At 29.5% G+C, this 19,909-nt stretch overlaps 1 protein-coding gene across 1 annotated transcript; it reads left to right on the top strand.

Annotated features, from left to right (window-relative positions):
- The first annotated feature begins 15,914 nt into the window (after nt 1-15,914).
- Nucleotides 15,915-19,909, top strand: LOC123883491 (RNA-binding protein 38). The gene is made up of 6 exons (XM_045932310.1): nt 15,915-16,596; nt 16,837-16,972; nt 17,331-17,442; nt 17,558-17,594; nt 18,091-18,340; nt 18,707-19,909. Exons 1-6 carry the CDS (start codon nt 16,390-16,392, stop codon nt 18,817-18,819), a joined length of 855 nt encoding a protein of 284 aa, XP_045788266.1. The 5' UTR covers nt 15,915-16,389; the 3' UTR covers nt 18,820-19,909.

The raw sequence follows: 19,909 nt of genomic DNA, 5'->3' as shown, positions 1-19,909 counted from the left end.
GGCCACCACCTAATGTCCAACACCATTCTGTTCCAAAAAAAGCTTCTTGTTATTGTATTATTAGATCCATGTCATCGTAGCTTTACAAAACATGTCCTCTAATATAAGAGAAATGTTAACGCGTATTTCCGGAACACTCTTTAAATATTTTAAACGGCAAGTTTTATAAATTTTTTTTAAAAATATGTCAAGTCAATAGATTGAAGGCTTTAATGCACTTTTGGTCCCCCTATTTTGAAAAATTTGAACTTTTCATCCCCCTATTTTAAAAGCCAAGTTTTTGATCCCCTATTTTGAGAAACTTGAACTTTTGATCCCCCTATTTAATTTGGTCAAATTTTTGTTGATGTGTCAAGCTATATGATGATGTGGCAATGTCAATGTGGACAAATCATGTTCCATATCATTAATTTTTTTAAAATTAAATATTATGTTTTTTTTATTATTAAAAAATTACAGATTTTTTTTTTTTTGACAAAACAGATATTTATTTTTAAAAATCATTTTTTTAATAAAATTAAACAAATTCAGAATTTTGATGAACATACTCATCATGTTCATCAATCTTCCCCAGTTCTCAAAATAAAAAAAATAAATAATAACTTAACAATATTCATCTTTCTTCATCATCTTTAACCTAAAAAAAGTCATACTCAAAATAAAATTCTAACTCCATTATCAGGAACACGTAATTTGGTATCCATCTTTCGGACTCGAGTAACAATATCCATGGAATAACCATTATCAACAAAACATTAATGTCATGTAATATGATATGTTCAAAAAATCCATAATACTATTGAATAATATTAAAAAATCCATAATATTTTTATTTTAAAAAATATAATATTAAAAATCCATAATATTTTTATTTTTACTTTTAAAATATAATATTTGATTTAAAGAAAAACATTAATGACATGTAATATGATATGTTCACATGATCATTGCCACGTCATCAATGAGTTTGCCACATAAGCAAAAATTTGACCAAATTGAGTTGTGGATCAAAAGTTCAAGTTTTTCAAAATAGGGGGATCAAAAAGTTGACTTTTAAAATAGGGGGATCAAAAATTTAAGTTTTTCAAAATAGGAGGACAAAAAGTGCATTAAAGCCTAGATTGAAAATTAAAATTTTTCATTTTAAATTTTAAATAAAATATTTAAAGAGTATCTTAGAATCACTCGTTAACCACACTCTTAATATAATTAGAACATATGACCCACTTTAACTGTGATATTGAAGCCCAAATTAACTAACTGGGTTGAAGGATTTGCCGACAAACTTTGGATTAACTGGCTCTACCTTTTGATTTGGACTTGATCTCCCATTTTATCTGAAGATTTACCGTATAAGATTTTGAGGACTTTTTCCAATATTAATAATTGTTTGATTTAATTGTAATTTTAGTCCTTTATTATATATTAAATTTGTGAAAATACTCCATTTATATTAAAATTGAACTTTTTTGTCCTCCTATTTTTATATTTGTTGCAGTTTTGATCTAACTCATGTTTTTTGTCCTAAAAGTGACGGCTTTTGACACAGAAAAAAAAAAGAATTTTTGTCTCAAATGTGGTATTTTATTTTTATCTTTAGATTCAATTTTGTAGATAATAAATCACTTTTTAGACGCAAAATATCACCATTTTTAAAGAAAAAACATGAGTTGAGACCAATATTGCAACAAATATGATAAAATAGGAAACTAAAAGTGTAATTAAATCTATTTTTTTATTTGTTAAACCAAAGGTATCCTTCACCCGCAACTGCAAAGACTAATTCTCTCGAGATAACTGATATCCATTTAAGGGGTTGACATCTCCCAACAAATGCTTCTCCATACGAACCGGCTGGAGATCGAACCCAGGACCAAATGGTTAAGGAACCCAAGTACCTATCACTTATGTCTAATTGTTTTGAACAATATTATTTATTTATCATAATCTAGTAAAATATATTGCTCAACTGATATTCTACACATAATTTGTATTACAGAGAAAACTTTATGTATATTTTCATTTATGATGTGTTTAGGCTTTAAGTTCAGCACACCCAATGGTTGATACTTTTAAGGTATGTATTCATTTTTTTTTTTTTTTGACACATTCAGTTTTGATTTTAATGATTTACCGTTTTGTCTTTTTTTTTTTTTTTGGTCAAGTAGCCTAGTGGCTAGACTCTCACACATTTAAATGTGGAGAAGTGTGGAATCCGGGGTTCGAACCCCGGCCACTCCAATAATGTCCCTGGTAGCTACCATTTGAGCTACACTTATGGGACACCGTTTTGTCTTTTTTAAAAGACATTTCGTGAATTGAAGAGTGTGAATATTATTTATTTACAAATGACCTCGATTTTCAAGCAATATGTGAGATTTTATGTGGGTCGGAACTATTGCACCTCGGTCGAGACTAAATGAGTACATTGATTCAATTTCCACATACGGCGTTAATGTTCCTACATCAAGGTCATCACATCACCTGGTCTGCCAAGGTAACTTTAGATTCAACTTTTTATGGTCTTTTCTTTTCCTTTATAAAAGGTGTGTGTCTCGTTAAGAGACTCAAATAATTTTGGCATAATTAGTTAAATGGTCCCTTAAAAATATTTTAGGTTTTACAATGGTCCCTTAAAGAAAAAAAGGTTCGGATTGGTCCCTTAAAGACATCTCTGTTAGCCAAATAGGTCCTTTCTGTTAAATTTTAACCCTAAATGTATAAGGTGAACTAACACTGTAAATGGTCCACCATAGACCTCATTAAATCTTTTAATTATAACCGTTTGATCTTTTCCTTAAAATCTACACCTTTGGATCTTACATATGTATGATATCTAATAATGAACCGCCAACACTTAATTTTTTTCTTCATCTTCTTCCCCGTTCTCCTTCTTCATCTCTATCACCATCTTCAATCTTCATGATGCTCATAAGAAACCCAGATTTTTTTTTTCAAAACCCATAAAATAAAAAAAAAAACTTCTTTCATCACTTCCCTCTTTCTTCTTAGACGCCCCCTCTTTCACTTTATTCTTCCAACAACACGTTCCTCTTTAAATCCACCACCACCATTTTTCTCATTTTTTGGGTTTAAAATTGAAGATCTAAAACCCAAATTTAACCCAGATCTAAAATCCACCCTCTACAAATCTTTTGGAAAGAAAGAGTGTAAAGGTTTGAGAGATCCAAAATCAGTTTGGTGTTGTTGAAATTCAATACTTTCAGTTGCAAATCATCTCATATTCTCAATCCCTTGTTGTTTTGTGTAGTGGTAGAAGAAGGGGTAGGGACGAATTGTTCCCTTTGTTGTTTTGTGTTTGTTTTTTTTAATTTTTTTTAAAAGTGAGACATGTGTCGTAATATGAGTGGTTAGATTAATCTGACGGATCAAAACAGTTGAAAGGTATGATGCAGTTCTTGAAAAAAGTAGAGGATCTCTTCCATTTGCCACATATGCATAAGTTAACAGTTTTTGCAAAAAAACTAACGGAAGGGACCAAACAGGAACTTATTTTATCTTTAAGGGACCAAACAGAAACTTATTTTCTTTAAGGGACCATTGTGAAACCTAAAATATCTTTAAGGGACCATTTAACTAATTAAGCCAATAATTTTAAAATAATTGTCCAACTATTTTTTAAGGGAATCGCCATTTCAATAATTTTGGATTTATTTTTTAATGTAAAACTGTAAAAATAGTTTCTAAGCACTGCTTATAAGTTTTAAGTTTTCTCTTTATTATATACACTATTGGCGTAAAAACTTTTTGTACTATCTCTCAATTATGATTGTTAGATGATTAAGAGTATTTTACTTAAATTATAATTAAGTCACACATATGGATTATTATAATTTGTACAGTATAAAACTCTTTAAGCTGATCATGCATATGATAATTAAACTCTTCCATCAAAAGCAATTTTTTTTCTATATTAATTCGGCACTCATGTTTTCTATTATCTAAAATGCTAAAAAAATTATGTGTGTTTTTATGAGCAGTTATTTGAATTTTTGTCGCGAATTGAGCCTAACCTCACTCTATAAAATTGATTTGTAAGGTGGAGATAACATGTGGCTAATTTTTTTTAACAAGTCAAAATAAAATATATATTAACAAAAACAGCCTACTTAGCACAAAAGGTGTCAAAATAAACTACCAAAATTTATAAAGAGTCACAGGAAGAAATACAAACAATCATACAAGGCCCAAACATGTGGCTAAACTAATATCGAACAGACTCTAATGTTATCGTAAAATTTTTAGTAGAATCTAACTCAATGTTACAAAATTAATTTGTATGGTGAGAATTTTTTCGTATTTATAAACTCATGTATTTGGAAATATCTTTCTCCATCTTTGTATTTGTTATAGATTAATTCTTGATCCTTTAAGTCTGACCAAGAATTATTTCCACCAGGAATCGAATCAGGTTCTCCTGAACAATTCGTCTTATGAGGGAGCTCATTAATCGTCTTACACGAGTTACCTGCCATTCTGGAAGCATGTCTCAAAATGTTGGTCAAGGTGTAATCTTTGTTGTAACAAAATGGGCAAAAATATATCTAATCAGAGATTTTAAACTTGTAGTAATCATCCTTCAACTTTTTGTAATATCTACGCTCATAGTATTTCAAATCAGATTCACGAGTATGTCTTGATTTTCTGTTTGTATCAATAGTATGGTTGTTATTACGAACCTAATAACTGGTATTGGTCCTCCTCCCTTGTTTGAATTGTTTCTGTCGTGGATGCTGTCAACCTTAGTTGTCAACTCCGCCATATGATCTGATAGAATTTTGATGGCCGCAGTTAAAGCCGCGATTTTCGTCATCGGTTGATATAACAAATCTAACTATATAAAAATAACAAATCTAAATAAAATATAAAAATAATAAATCGGACTAAAAAATAGTAAAATATAAAAATAACAAATCTAGCTAGAATATAGTAAAATCGAATATTCTAATTAAAATATAATACAATCAAAACTGCACTATTTCCGTTTACGCGCCACTTCATTTTCAATTCGGCGCGACAAGCCTTCCTATATCAATTAACCACTTTGTGTAGGGATTTTTTTTATGTTTCAACAATTTGTCATAAAGAAAAATCTATGGTGTGGTTTGTTGTCAAGTGAAGATTGTTCTATTACCAATTATAATAATTCAGTTGCAAAATTAATTAACTTAATAAGGTATTAGGGTGAAATGAGTGAACTAATCACGGTAGGTGAGTGTAGGGACAAGATAAATTGTGCAAACAAGGTGTAACATCTAAATCAAAACAAAAGCACACACATTCAATAATTCTGATTTGATGATGGGTTGAAAGGAGTTTATATCTTTAGAACTATTTAGTCTTATCATAATTCTTTTTTGAAAAACAGCCAAGGCCCAAAAGAAACAAATCACAATGTGATACATGGTGAGATAATGTAAAAGATAATAGAAAAAGGCTATTACCTTTCTTTCATATATTTTTTGTCAAACCTTTAAATTATTCATGAAAATGCTGATGGTACTAAAATTGATATTGAGACATTTATTCTCTTTTCACTAAAATCCAGGTAAGAGAACATGGGGGTTCTTATCTAAGAAGGAGACATGCTTCACCCCATTCTTAATAATCTTCCCATGTGAGCTTTGTTGGAGATTCTTAAGTTACGTTAATTAGTTAGATTAATTTTGCCATGTTGATTACAATACTACTTTGTAAATTACAATGGTGGTCAATGATGTGTATGATCTTGGATAATTAAAATAGTTGGCTAAAATACTTAAATTTGTTATTAAAGTTGTATGATTAAATAACCAAACATTGAGTTTAAGTGATTGTCAAAAAAAAAAAAAAGTGATTGCATTTCTAGAACAAAATGTTTGGGAGAACTTAGGTTCGATTTTTTGTGAGGCCAATTGTTAACTAGAGTTTATTTACCTTGCGACCGAATTCTGAATTACCAGAATTCTTTTGCTTGGGAACCAGAACATTATTTATAAATAAAATAGTTGTGTGACTAAATCAATTTTTTTTTGACAAATGACTAAATCAAATTAGTCTCACACATTATTATTGATAATATTCATAAATAATCCTTTGTCCTTAAATATGTTATTAAGATTGTGTCCTTAAATATTTATTAAATAAGTATGTTATTAAATGCATCTTTGCTACTCCTTCGTATCCTTTTTATATGGAACGCTTTGAAAAAATCACACATACTAAAGAAACAGATTTAGCATAGTTAGTTTCATTTAACATTCTGATAAATTTAAATTTATTCCATGTATACCCTTATTTAATTACTCTTTATTCAACTAACTTACTTATTTTTAAATTCTCTCTCATAATAAATAAGGGCATAAGTGAAATTGAACATTTAAAACATTTGAAAATTGGTCAAAGTTTCTTATAAAAAAGACCAAAAATTTTTTCCAAAGTGTTCCTTATAAAAAAGACCGGAGGGAGTATTATTTACTTAGTTTTAAATTTAGGAAAAAAATTTTTTTTTTACAAATTTAGGAAAATTTATGGTTGAGAATTTATGAAAATTTTAACATGTGTTATAAAGACTTTTTTTTTAACTAAGCGAAGAGCATTTAGACATTATGGGGACAAAGTAGACTTCGTCCTCATCCTTTGTCTATATCTCCTTACTATATTAATAAAAAGAAAAAAAATACTATATATACAAAATTGAAGGACATAAACCTAACGTCCTAGTGAGTCCAAGGTCAATGAAACAAACCATCTTCTGGTTAACCCTAAAAGACTACATAGAAGTCTCTAAATAATTGAAGGTGAATGAATTTTTCAAACTAAACAGTCCGAAATTAAGAAATAATACGGATATTGAGATATGCCCGGGCACAGTAGAGACAAAACCTCTACGAATCAAGTCTTGTTGAAAAGCCAAAACTCAAAACCAATCAATAGCCAAATCGAGGGATGATCAATCAACGGAACTGAGTACCACAAACACCAGAATCACCAAAATTCTGCCGGACCCATTAGCATGACAAACGACTGCTACCGTCACCAAATATAGTAATATTTTTTTTAGAATTTTTGCATTATTACTTTTTAAACATTAATTTTTTTATATTATTAAATATAAATATCTAATTTTAAATACTTTAACATGACTCTTAAATTTAGTTCAAACATTACAACTTTAATCTTTCAGTCCTACAAATACTAATGAAAGGAAAAAAATTGATTTAAATTATATTTTTCAATTAATGAGATTATTTTGGAATATCAATCATGTGATGGACTAAATTGATACTCCCTCTAGTCTTATATATATAAGAAAAAGTTGACTTTTTAAATTAATTGTAGAATTTATGTATCTAGACAATAATATAGTCTAAATACATTCATTCTACAATGAATCTAAAAAATGAAATGTTTCTTATATATAAGACTGGAGGGGGTATTATAATTAGTACTAAAATTCGATTGAACTCCCGTAAAAAAAATAAATTAGATATTTACTAAAAAATAATTACTAGTCTCAATCATAGTCCAACCATTCAAAAAACTTGATGATGCATTTCTCTCTTGTCTTTGAAAATTACTCCAACCATTCAAAAAACTTTGAATTTTAAATATTTAAGTTTTGTTTCAAAATTTAAGATTCTTATGGCCCCCCTTCACAACAAACTCATTTGAGGTATATGATTGGACACTATATAGTCACTTGCATACCCTTTAAAGTTTTGTACCATAGAAAAAAGCTAGGTCCATACGCATCTTTTTCACCCTTCTTTCTGGAAACCAACTTTTTTTCATTATCTTCTTCTCAATGATGATATTATGGAGGGTTCCCCACGACAAAGTTTTCAATAAGAGAGATAGATAGAAAATATGAGATGTACCCTTTTACCTTAGCTTGATTAATTATTGATTGTCAATGTGCACAAAATTAATATATATTGTCGATTTGTTGTCACTCTCAATAGCTACTCATGTCTCCATCTAAATTCTCAACAAATTTTAGCAATTGTTTCTAGCTAGCTAGATATATATAGTTGTTCACAATTGATGCCCGTGTTATATTTTTGACAGAATATTTTGATTTGGATTCCTTCAAAAAAAAAAAAAAGAATATTTTGATATGGATAACTTTATTGGAGAAAACTTGCGTGCACGGGTTCAATTCTCACGGAAGATAAAAATTCACTATTGTCTTTTTTTTTTATTGGCAAATTGTCGAGTGAATTGTTGAGAGATTAACTCACATGTTCGATTATCTAAATAGAATGTAAAGACCTAGCACACCAAGTTACTTATGAATTTCCCACTCAATGTACCTTTTCGATCTCCCTCTGTGCCTGAACTCGTCACAAAATAAGGAAAATAATTCTAATTATTACAAAATAAGAGCCTTACAGAAATAAATTAAAATTCTATTACTTACGCATATATACTAAAAATAAAACTCAATAAGGGAAATATTTCTAATTATAAAACGTATAACGAAAAAAATGAAATTGTTATTATTTATAGACAATTTATTTTAATTTATATCCTTAAAAGTTCGTAACATACAAAAAATATGATATTTAAACAATAATTTTAACTCAAATATTTGATTTAAATCTATAAAAAAAAAGTTATCGAGCTTAAAAACCTTGGAGTCTGAAATTTATTTATTTTATGACTAAAATAAGATGAAAAATAACTTTCAATAACTTTGTGGTACAAAGTAAATACGGACGGTTAAGTGATAAGTAATACGGTGGTTTGTGGGAGGTTTGTTTTGTGATCATTTGGCTGATCAAGTTGGCAGTTATGCACATAAGCTTGGTCCGGTTTCGATCTAACATGGGGAAATCATGGCAATTATTCTTGCGATTGAACTTGCTGCAGCTCATGGATGGCAAATGTTATAGTAAGAGTATTCAAAAGGAGCACTAGATAAGTAGGTATAATTCCTTGGGATCTAAAAACTTGTTGGAGCAACACATCTTCTCTTGGCTTGAACATTTTCACAAACTCATATCTATCGAAAAGGAAATGTTTGTGCGAATAGGCTAGAAAATCATGGACACTCCATTGATGACGCCTTGTGGTGGGACTCTTTACCATCTTTCATTCGAGATATCTTTCAACATGTTAGGGTTACCTTGTTACTGTTTTGATTAACATTCTGTGTTGCTTAAAATAAATATTATTTTATAATTAAATCTGTAAAACTATAGTATTAAGGTTAAAAAAAAATATGAGGTCCTCATCTCATCTTAACTAAATGTGTTCGCTTAATATCTATATATAATATTTTATTATATTATATATTTATAACTAATTTAAAATATTTGAGACATTTTTTTTACTAGACATTTTGAAACTGAAAGTAACATTAATAGTTAGCACCTAATACTACCGTCCAAATCTTTGATTATTGTGTGAATGTATTTCAATTTGCATTACCTAATCTATAACACATGACAACAAAAATTGTATATCATGAACCAAAATAATTAAAGAGATTAATTGGATATGATGATTTGTTTTGGCACAATGTATATCATGATTTGATGCTGGATATTTAAACAAAAAGGAGTGGATTAGAATATAGATATAGAAACGTATTATATGGTTTATTATATTTATAATTAATTAATCAAGGAAAATGATATAGGGGTATTATACATAGAATTTCTTTCATGTGCGAATAAAAGAAACACGTACGTAGGTATGTACCCGAAAAAAATAACAAAACAATAAAACAAAGAATACACATAAGCAAAAGGAAATGCTACTATCATATCATATTTTAATTTTAGCCATACATTTAAAAAACATGAAGTAGTGGAAAAGTATATATAGATCAAATAATTTTATGTCGGATTTTGGTTGTTTTTTTAACCTTTTATGAGCGTGCTTCCTTTTCTATTGTACGTATGTAGGTCCTTCACCTTATGGTTTGTAACATGTCCTAATCACTATAGTGGAATTGGATACATATACTGTACCTTTATCAACTTCTTGGTTAAATCCTATTGAATAAAAAATTGGCTTTTTATGTTTGATCATTTTCAATATATAGTTGATATTTCTTTCTTATATCTCAACTTACATAAGATACACCTAAAAAGTCCTACATCATTTTAAAATCGCGATTAAAGGTAGTTTATATACAACACATACACACCTTAACTCACTAAAACGCCTTTTACAAGGAACAAAACTGTGAAGGCTCCCATGCAATCTAAACCGGACAATACCTCAACATGTTGTGAACTTGAGGGTCGAATGGAACAATACAATTAATAATAGTACATATTTTAGACGTAAAACATTATATTCCCAATAAAATCAACTCATTTTTATATGATGGAACTTTGGGGGCATGCTTGAACTTGAAGGGCTCAAATATGCTAAGTAGCTTAATGTTAGAGTGGTGGATGGAGTTGCATGTCGACTTGCTTGTTGATGTGAAACCTATTACTTCAATGGTAGTGATAGTATGTGTGGGAGATCTCGTCGTTTATTAGAATTCGAGTGGAGGGTTTCCGTTCATTATTCATAACCGGAAGCTAATTAATGTACTGACGCGTTAGCTAATTTTGGTTGTTCAATAGTCTCGGCATGTGTTTTTATATGATTGTCCGAGTGCTTTTAAACACTTGTTGTTTGTTGATGTATTGTGAATTTGTTCTCCTCGTTTAATTTCATTGTAAACTCTTTTTTTAGGTTTTGATATTTTTAGACTTAGGTCCTCTTTGATATATATAAAAAAAACTCAACTAATATTTTCTTTAGAATCGAATAATAAGAGATAAGTTTGTTAATAAATATTTTAGAGTTACTTATGTTAATTGTTATCTCTTCATTTTCATATGAACTTATATGTATAGATAGGATCTAATTTTTGAGAGTCGATATTAAATGTTTCTTTGGGAGAGGGGGTTGAATCCATAATTCTAAAGGTTTGAAAGTCCATAAGCTTTAGGATTAATATTTTATTTTTTTGACAGAAATTTTAGGATTAATTGATCAGCTTGAATTGGGCTTTATTATCATGTGGATTTCATTTGTTCCATTTTTAGGCCCAAAATGTATATGTCCACTTCAATGTTTTTTAGGCCCAAAAGTTGTTTTAATTTAAATCCTTTAGATTAGTTGAATAAAAAAATATTTTAATTCTCTTTGGTTTCAAAGAGTCAGATGGCCAAATTCACATACAAAGTGTTGTTAATTGGAGAATTATGGATTTGAACTATCACCCCTATATGTCAAAGATTTGATTAACATTTTATCATTTGAGTTGTACTTATGAGATTAACATTTTATAGATGTACATTTTTACTATATTTGGTGTAATTTTTTTTTATATCTATGTTATTATAGCTTGAGAATTGGACTAATAGTGAAATATCTTTCCAATCATATTGTTTCTATTCACAAGGCTTGAATCTGAGAACTTACTCAAAGAATTCAAGTTCAGTTTCACTCAGATCAATATCATGTTGTTCGGTTTCCAATGTCTTTGTAATAAAAAAAAATACATAATTTGATTTTTGGTAGCAATATCATAACACAGGTCTAATCATTGAAATGGTTAAGGTTTTTGTTTGGTCTTGGATTAAAGAAAAAATCCAAAATTTTTGTTTGATTTCTACCATTGAAATATTCAATCTCTCATATATGGTTAAGTGTTGAAGTTCCTTGATTGGCATCATGTAATAATGTTTAGGCTCTCTGTATATAATTGTGAAGTTTTTATTATTTTTTTTCTTTGCACTTCTTGTGATTTGAATTGGTTTTGTTAATATATTTCGTGTTTTGGCTTTTTCAAAACTATGGAGTAGTTCATAGTTAAATGCACATTATCTGTTTGATAAAATGTCTTGTTTCACAAAAAGAGTACAAATTATTACTCCCTCCGTCCCTTATTATAAGCATTTTTCGGTGTTTTTCAAGCATATTAAGAAAAATTGGTAGTGTAATTAATGTGTACTTTTTAGATGTTACAATTATTAAATTATCCTTGGTGGAAAAATATATTTGTAGTTGACTTTACGGATTCCAATGCAAAGTAGGGTTATATTTGGAAAAGTAATAATAAATGTGTCTAGGGAATTGAAAAAGAGCTTATATTTAGGGACAAATTTTATGTTTGAAAGAGTGCTTATAATTAGAGACGGAGGGAGTACATTTTAAACAAGAGTTGAACAAGAAAACAATAAAACTAGATTAGAATTTTTATTTTTATTTTTGGTTAAACCATATATCCTCTTTGTTAGTTCTAGGTTCAACTAATCTGTCCGGTTCTAACAACACTTCTTTTTAAGCTTCCTCACCATCATCTTGGCTAGGTAACATAAGTTATTTTCCTTGAGATGGAATTTTTTGGATAGTATCCTAATTGATGGATGTCAAATTGCTAATTTTAATTCATCTATATTTGCTTTCCAGGCGTGTTGATGACATTCTCCATTGATGCACAAATATTGCTGCCAATACTTGGGTTGTAACTTGTAAGCATATATGCTCTCAAGAAGAGAAAGGTTGGTCAAGTTCCTCTTTAATATTCTCCTCTCAAGTTGTTCATTCTCATAATCTTCACCATTTTGTTCCTGCTTTTTTGTTATCCTTTGTGCTTTTTTGTTATCCTTTGCTGTAGCTATGTAAAAAGCTATGCTTTTTCTAAATAGAAAGAAAATGAAAGAAGCTCAGGTGCCAAATTGGACCTTGCTAGGATCATGGGTTGGGTAGGGTCGGTTCAGAACGAACTGAACTGTTACAACAGTTCAGTAAACTGAACCATCAATGGTTCGTACCAAACCGAATCGACATAAAGGTTCATGGCACCAATTTTGTGGTTCCGAACTGAACCGAAACTATCTTTACAAAAAATTGAACTATAGTTTTTTTGAATTAAACTAATTCTTTATGAAACAAACTGGACCAAATTGTTATCATTAACTGATAATTAGGATTGTTTTAAAAACCCAAAAACCGATCCAAATTGAATATTATGTCAACTATCCACCTAAAAGAATCAAACATCGGTGGATAGTTAACATACTAAATTGAACTAACTTGGTTAAGTTCAGTTTGCGAACTATCAGTCACAATTCCTAGGTGGATAGTTGACGTAATAAATTGAAGTAACTCGGTTAGGTTCAGTTTGCGAACTATTAATCACAATTCCATTCTTTCCGGTGCCATTCGGTTTAGTGGTTCAGTTTAGTTTTTTGGTTTATTTTAACAGCTCTAGGCATGGCAACTCTGAATCAACCCTTCTGTGTTGCAGCATAATACAGAGACTATAATAAACCGTATGATTGATGGCAGGAGTAAACCTATCCACCTGCTACAGCCTACAGCTGGCTGTGTTTATCTAGAGTTGTTAAAGCTAAAAAAATAGAGAGAAAAAATGAACTAAATCTCTGCATAACCATGTTATCAAATTTGACAGGGGAATCATGCTGCTACTTTTTTTTTACATGAGATTATATTAGAAAACACAATATACTATTAAAAAATAACTATTTGGCTACATTTGTTATATCAAATAGAAAAATACTTGTTTGACTATAATATATACTTATCAACTATTTGTAGAACAAACTAAAAAGCCACATGGTCTACAAATCCTAACTCACCCGTAGAATGCTGAAATTGCCAGGTCGAATGACATGATCGAGGTTTGTGTTGGGTCACGAGGGGGCAGCCGGGGGATCTTTCACATTGGGCTCAAGAATAACTTCACAAGTGAGTTGGACACCACACATTAACCTGAAATCTTAAGGTGTTAGGTTTATGGGTCCTCTCACTTATAAAGTGTTCAACTCACACTTATCACAACATTTTGAACCCCGATTCCTCCACTTTATGTGTATGTTTCTAATGACTTATCGTTTCATCTATCTACCCAAAAAAAAAAAAACCACTTGCAAATTAACATCTCCAAGTAATAATAGCAAAAACATTCAGCCTTACAAAGCCAAAACCAATTCTAAATAGGTTCTCTTTGAGTATATGGAAAATCTAGGTTGAATTGAAAGCACAAAACATCAAATTATCAAAATCACATTAGGATAACAAAGAGAACTATGTAATGTAACAACCTTGTATATATAGAATAGATTTGAAATTGTCATAATCGGTGTTCTTGGATGATGTACCTTAAATCAAACATTGTGCAATGTCTAATTAAGATCAGATAAATCAACAACATAAGCTACATAGGAATATTCTCCTCTTTTTTTTTTACTTTTTTTCTAAAATGGAGTTAGGTACCAACTAGTATTCTCTTTGACTCGACAGTTTTTGTTGCTGTTTTTACTTTATAGTAGAATAGCTGTAAATGCATGTGTGTTCTACTTTTCCCTGCATTTCAACAGTAGAAGAATGGAGGTAGCTCTCATTGTTGAGCAGAAACGTGACACTGTGATAAAAGTAGCAACATAGGCATAGAAGATGAAGAATAGAGGACCATAACTAAAGTATGATACAGAACTCATACTCTTTTTATTAAACTAAGCAGATACTATACTATTTATTTTATATAAAGAAGTTTCTCTTTTTTCTTTTTAAGCATTAATTCATTAAGCAAGACAAGTTGTTGGATTTTCGCAATTTCCTATGGTCACGCGTTTGGGCAAATCACCGCCTTATTTTCATAAGATCAGATGACTTGTATTATAAAATTGACAAATGGTTTTAACCATCGTATTATTATCGATAATCTCTTAATTAAACATGCATCGATTAATTAAGATCTTACAAATTGTTTTACTTGATAGATGTTTAGTTTATCGATTATTGATAATAATTTAATGGTTAAAACTATTTGTTAATTTTACAATGCTAACTAATAATTTTAGATGAATGGCGTGATGACCATTCAAAAAAAAAAAAGATGAAAGGCGTGATGATTTGCCTCAATGTGTGACCAGAGAGAATTGTAACCGTAGAGACGATGTGATCCTTAAAATCTAGATTGTTTGTTAGGGGGGAATCTTCAGTCCATTTGTAAAATATCATAAGATTCATATTGTAAACTTTCAAACATCAAATTATTATCAATAGTTAAACCTCAATACAATCACATTTTTGCTTTGAAAAATCAATTCCCCAAGATCTAGTAAGGAGCATCGCTAGTTGATCTATTTCTTTGTTTTGTCAACAAGTTCACTTTGATATTACATCATTTTTGTTAATTCTTTTTGTTTGATTTATTAGTTTTATTATTTTTGTGTAATTTCTGAGATTCCGAGGTTAATATGGTTGGCTTTTGAGTGCTGCACAACAATGTCATAGATTTGGAAGACAGGTTGGCGCCTATGAATTTGGAAAAGAAGATGAGGTCGAATAGAGACCAAAATAGCTTGATTCCATCCACCTCATCACAAATAGTCACTCCGACCATAAATATAAAAAACAAACACATCAAATTTTAGATACAAATATAAGTAAAGTCAATTATTTTTAAACTAATTAATACTACTAATCTTAATATACTCTTATTTAATCATTTTACTTTTCAAAAGTTTATGTAATTTTCAAGGCATAAATCACTTTTCAAAGGTAATATAGTAAACTTATCTCATGTTTTACATTAAATCAAGAAAATTAACTACACTTAACTAAATTTCTTAAACACCGCGTAAACGGTTATTTTTTCTTATATCTATAACATTAATTAACTATTTTGTTTATTTGGTATATAATTTTTTTTTCTTTCATAAATCAGTTATCAACTGCATACAAATGTAAAAATTAATCTTTCGAGTGTTGTATGATCTAAATAGACGGCAAAATCTCTCTTAAAATTTTAATGTTGTTACTTGCTTAAGACAAGAATCAAACTCAGAGTTTTGATTACACTAAAAGAGACTCGCGCCATCTCTTCTGATCGCTTCTATATAATATTAGAACAAGAGAAAGTGGGTTACAACAAGAAAGGTTGGTCTTGTGGTCTTTGACACTTCATTGTATACAGGCATCTACAATTGTTATGTAGGACCCACAAACAGCTTTTTTGTCTGCTTATTTTAACACTGTTCATTATTATTTTTAATACCACACTCTCTCTTCTACTCTTCACACCCCATCAAACAAACAATGTTCATTTGTTCTATATAACTTATTTTATTTTCATCAAGAGGCTCTTCTCTTTTTTTCCTTTCATTGCTTAGTAATGATTTCCTTTCTATTAACGGTACAAATGTTATGGAATCTTAGGATGAGTTTGTTGTTTTGAATGTACAAAAGTAGCAATTATAACACAAAAACAGAATCATGAATGCACGAGTGTTTTCATAGATGTGTTTTTAGAACATACAATTTATTGACCCTTTTCTTTTTCACTCTTCATCCTCTCTTTGGATTTTGTGTTTGTTTGTTAGTATTTTTGTTTTTTTTTTCTCAATGTCTCAACAAAGACAATTTCATATGATGAGTGGTAACAATCAAGACCAATATAATGATACAACATTTACCAAACTTTTTGTTGGAGGGTTAGCTTGGGAGACTCAAAGGGATACAATGAGAAATTATTTTGAACAATTTGGAGAGATCTTAGAAGCTGTTGTGATCACTGATAAGTATACTGGAAGATCCAAAGGTTATGGTTTTGTAAGTCAATTTTTCTTTTACTTTTTCTTTATTTTTTTATATTAATCACATATATATACATAGTTTACACTTCCTCCAATCAGATACCAGATACATTAATAATTGAATAAACTTAAATAGTAAAAATTTACTTATATTTAAGATCGGAGTTATAGTAGTATTTACTTATTTATTTATATGATTCTCAACAATGGTTTTGTATTTTTTTTTTTTTTTTTTTTTTGTTTTTTGTTTTTATAGGTCACATTTAAGGATCCAGAGGCAGCTATAAGAGCATGTCAGAATCCATCTCCAGTTATTGATGGTAGGAGGGCAAATTGCAATATTGCTTCTCTTGGTGCAAACAAGAATCGATCATTACCACTTCAACATCATGGTTTTAATTCTTTCATTCACTTTTATTTACTCTGTTCTTTCTTTTTTTTTACTTGGTCTATTGTGATTAAATTTAAGATGAATAAATGAGTGTATCAGAGTTCGAAACTCAGTCCAGTATATTGTGGTTAAATTAATTAAACAAATTCTGTTTTTTAATTTAAATAAAGGTATACTTTGTTCTTTATTAGCATCAATATTTATGGTGTTTTGAATTTTTCAACCTATCAATTTTATTCATCCTAAGCAAAAAGTTACCACCTTTTATAGTATAGTTAATTATTTATTTACTATTTATTTTTTAAAAAATATAATTATATGTTTATAAGATTTTTTAAAAAAATAATTGAAATGTGCAGGAAGGTTTAGGCCTCCACATGGAGTGGTAGCATCAACTCCTTATCATGGTTCTTCATCTACAATTTTCCATCAACCAACTAGGCAGTACAATTTACCTTATTCAGCTTATGGGTAACTTTTATATATTATGGTCATTTTTTATGTTGTGCTAGTAATTTTCTATGAACATTTTTATACTCATGTGTCCTTTGCTTTGATGTCCATTCTTATGCTATTTATCTGACAGATATTCTGGATATTCACAAGACACCTTGTATCCTCAAGTAAGTGTTAATGTAATAAATTTTTTACTCCATGTATGAAATTAAGTGACTTTGAAGAATTTAAAATGGTATTTTGATTTTGTTGAAGTTTTAAAATATAATTTTTGTCAAATTCGTCATGATCCACTGAAATATTGTTAAACTGACCGTCAATTCAAACATAATGGAAGGCGAGTTAGAAAATGCAGTTATTGTGGTTTTGATAAAAACACATTTTAGAGCATCAACTAAATCACGGTTAAATGTGATTTCGCCATTTTTGTCAAAATCATCATGACTCATAATCCCCTGGTCAAACTGAACGTTAATCCAAACATGGTGGCAAACGAGTTTGAAATAATCGGTGTGCTATTTTGATTTTGACAAAAACTACATTTTAGAGCATCAACTAAATCAGTTGGCACATGATTCCATCGTAATTTCAAACATACACTAAGTGCATAAATTATATATTTGGATTGCATTGTTGAATACTATTTTGTGTAAACTATTGTAGAACTATTACAATGTCTATGGAGTTCAACAATATTCACCTTACTATCCATCTATTGGAGCTGCTGCTGGGGCTATGGGGTTGATCCAAAATGTCTACCCTTACTATGGTCAATATGCACAAAATATTCATGGCCAAGGCTTTGGAGTTCAATACCCTCAAATGACTCAAATTCCAGTTTTACCTCAGCATTATGGTTCACAAGGAATATTGTCATTTCCTTCTTCAGTTGCAATGCCAACCATTAGTGCAGGTGATAAATCTAACACTTCAAGATATTATTTTTTATTTTATATTCTCTAATCATAGTAAAATTTGGTCTTTAAAATTAAAAAATCTCAAGACGATTCATTTAGTTAAAAGCGAAAGAATATTTTGTTATGTATTGGCCGCAAGGCTGCATATTTCAAAACAATTTTTCAATCATATCGGTTCCTTTGCAAAAAAAAAAAAAAAAAAAAAACGTAAAATTAAATACTAAATTTTGACGATTTGAAAGGACTAATATCAACTATAATTTTCAATTTCATAATTGTTTTGAAATTTTATTGATTTCAAAGATGAATTTATCTGACGTCTATAATTTTAGAGATCAAAGTAATGATTCGATTATTTTCAGCGACGATAACTGCTACCGCAACTACTACAACAGCAACAGCTATGGCAGTTACAGGGGTTGGTAGTTCACAAGTCACTGGAACAGCTTCTGAACAACAACATTCTAAATCTTGATCTCTACAAAGGATAAAGAAGGATACATGATGTGTTACAAGGCTAACCAACCTTAACCACATTCTCAATTCATCATGAAAAAATTCAACATCATCATCATGATCATCATAGGTGTTTTTTATTTAGGAAATTAGGATTTTTTTTTTAAGTTTAAGTAGGGAAGATCATATTCATTCATGTATTGAGCATATAGGGTAGAATCTAATTATTTAAGCTTTGGATTCTACCTTCTAGAGTAATTATGTCTTGGGTGTTGGAAGCATCCAATGACATAATAGTCCTATGTTTATATTTTAAAGTACCATGGGTTAAAAAGATTGATTTTATATCTTTGAACCCTTTATTGGTTGGTCAATTAGGAAGTAAAAGTTGAGCTTGGGTAGCTCAATAGGTTAGTATGTATTTTATTTTTCATGTCATTCATGATTTGAATTTTTTGCCATAGATAGGATTAATTGAAAACAAAAAATGTTAAGGTATATTTGTTTATTTATTTTTTAATCATTTGATTATCAGGGATAAGGAATCTCTGATAATTCAGAATAGATCCGACATGATTCGAACTCGGATTTTTTTCGAAAATTTTTCATTGAGTAAAGTTTACTAATTACTTTAGTCAACCAATTGAATTTCTTTGTTTTTTTCACATGTAATGATAGTTTTTACCATCCTCCTTTCACCATCACTTTTGCATTTTTTTTATTTATTTTTTAATTATATTTAAAGCTAATTCTTCTTTTTGAATCAATTAATTATCTTTTAGTATATTTGTACAACTACAAAGTACAAACGTATTTGGAATCCAAGGGAAATCTCTCTCATGTGTGGTGTCAATGACTGTTAGTAACTTTTGATTACTTTATTAAGCATAGTATTAAGATGTAGATAAGGTGATTGGAATCATTTTGTTGACCAATTTGATTTGGTGGGTGAAGTTACTTTGTTTGGATATGTTTGGATATAATGTGATGTTGTCATAATCGCTTTTATTATGATAATGGGCCTCAATGTCATTGATGCTTCTATCTAGCATTTCTTTTTGCGTGAAAGCTATAAAATTCAAAGAGTTTAATTGAGTTTTCATTTTTAA

The sequence above is a fragment of the Trifolium pratense genome, linkage group LG5 (genome assembly GCF_020283565.1).
Source record: "Trifolium pratense cultivar HEN17-A07 linkage group LG5, ARS_RC_1.1, whole genome shotgun sequence".
Lineage (NCBI taxonomy): Eukaryota > Viridiplantae > Streptophyta > Magnoliopsida > Fabales > Fabaceae > Trifolium > Trifolium pratense.
Note: the sequence above shows the minus strand (reverse complement) of the source record. Positions and strands in the feature narration are given on the sequence as shown.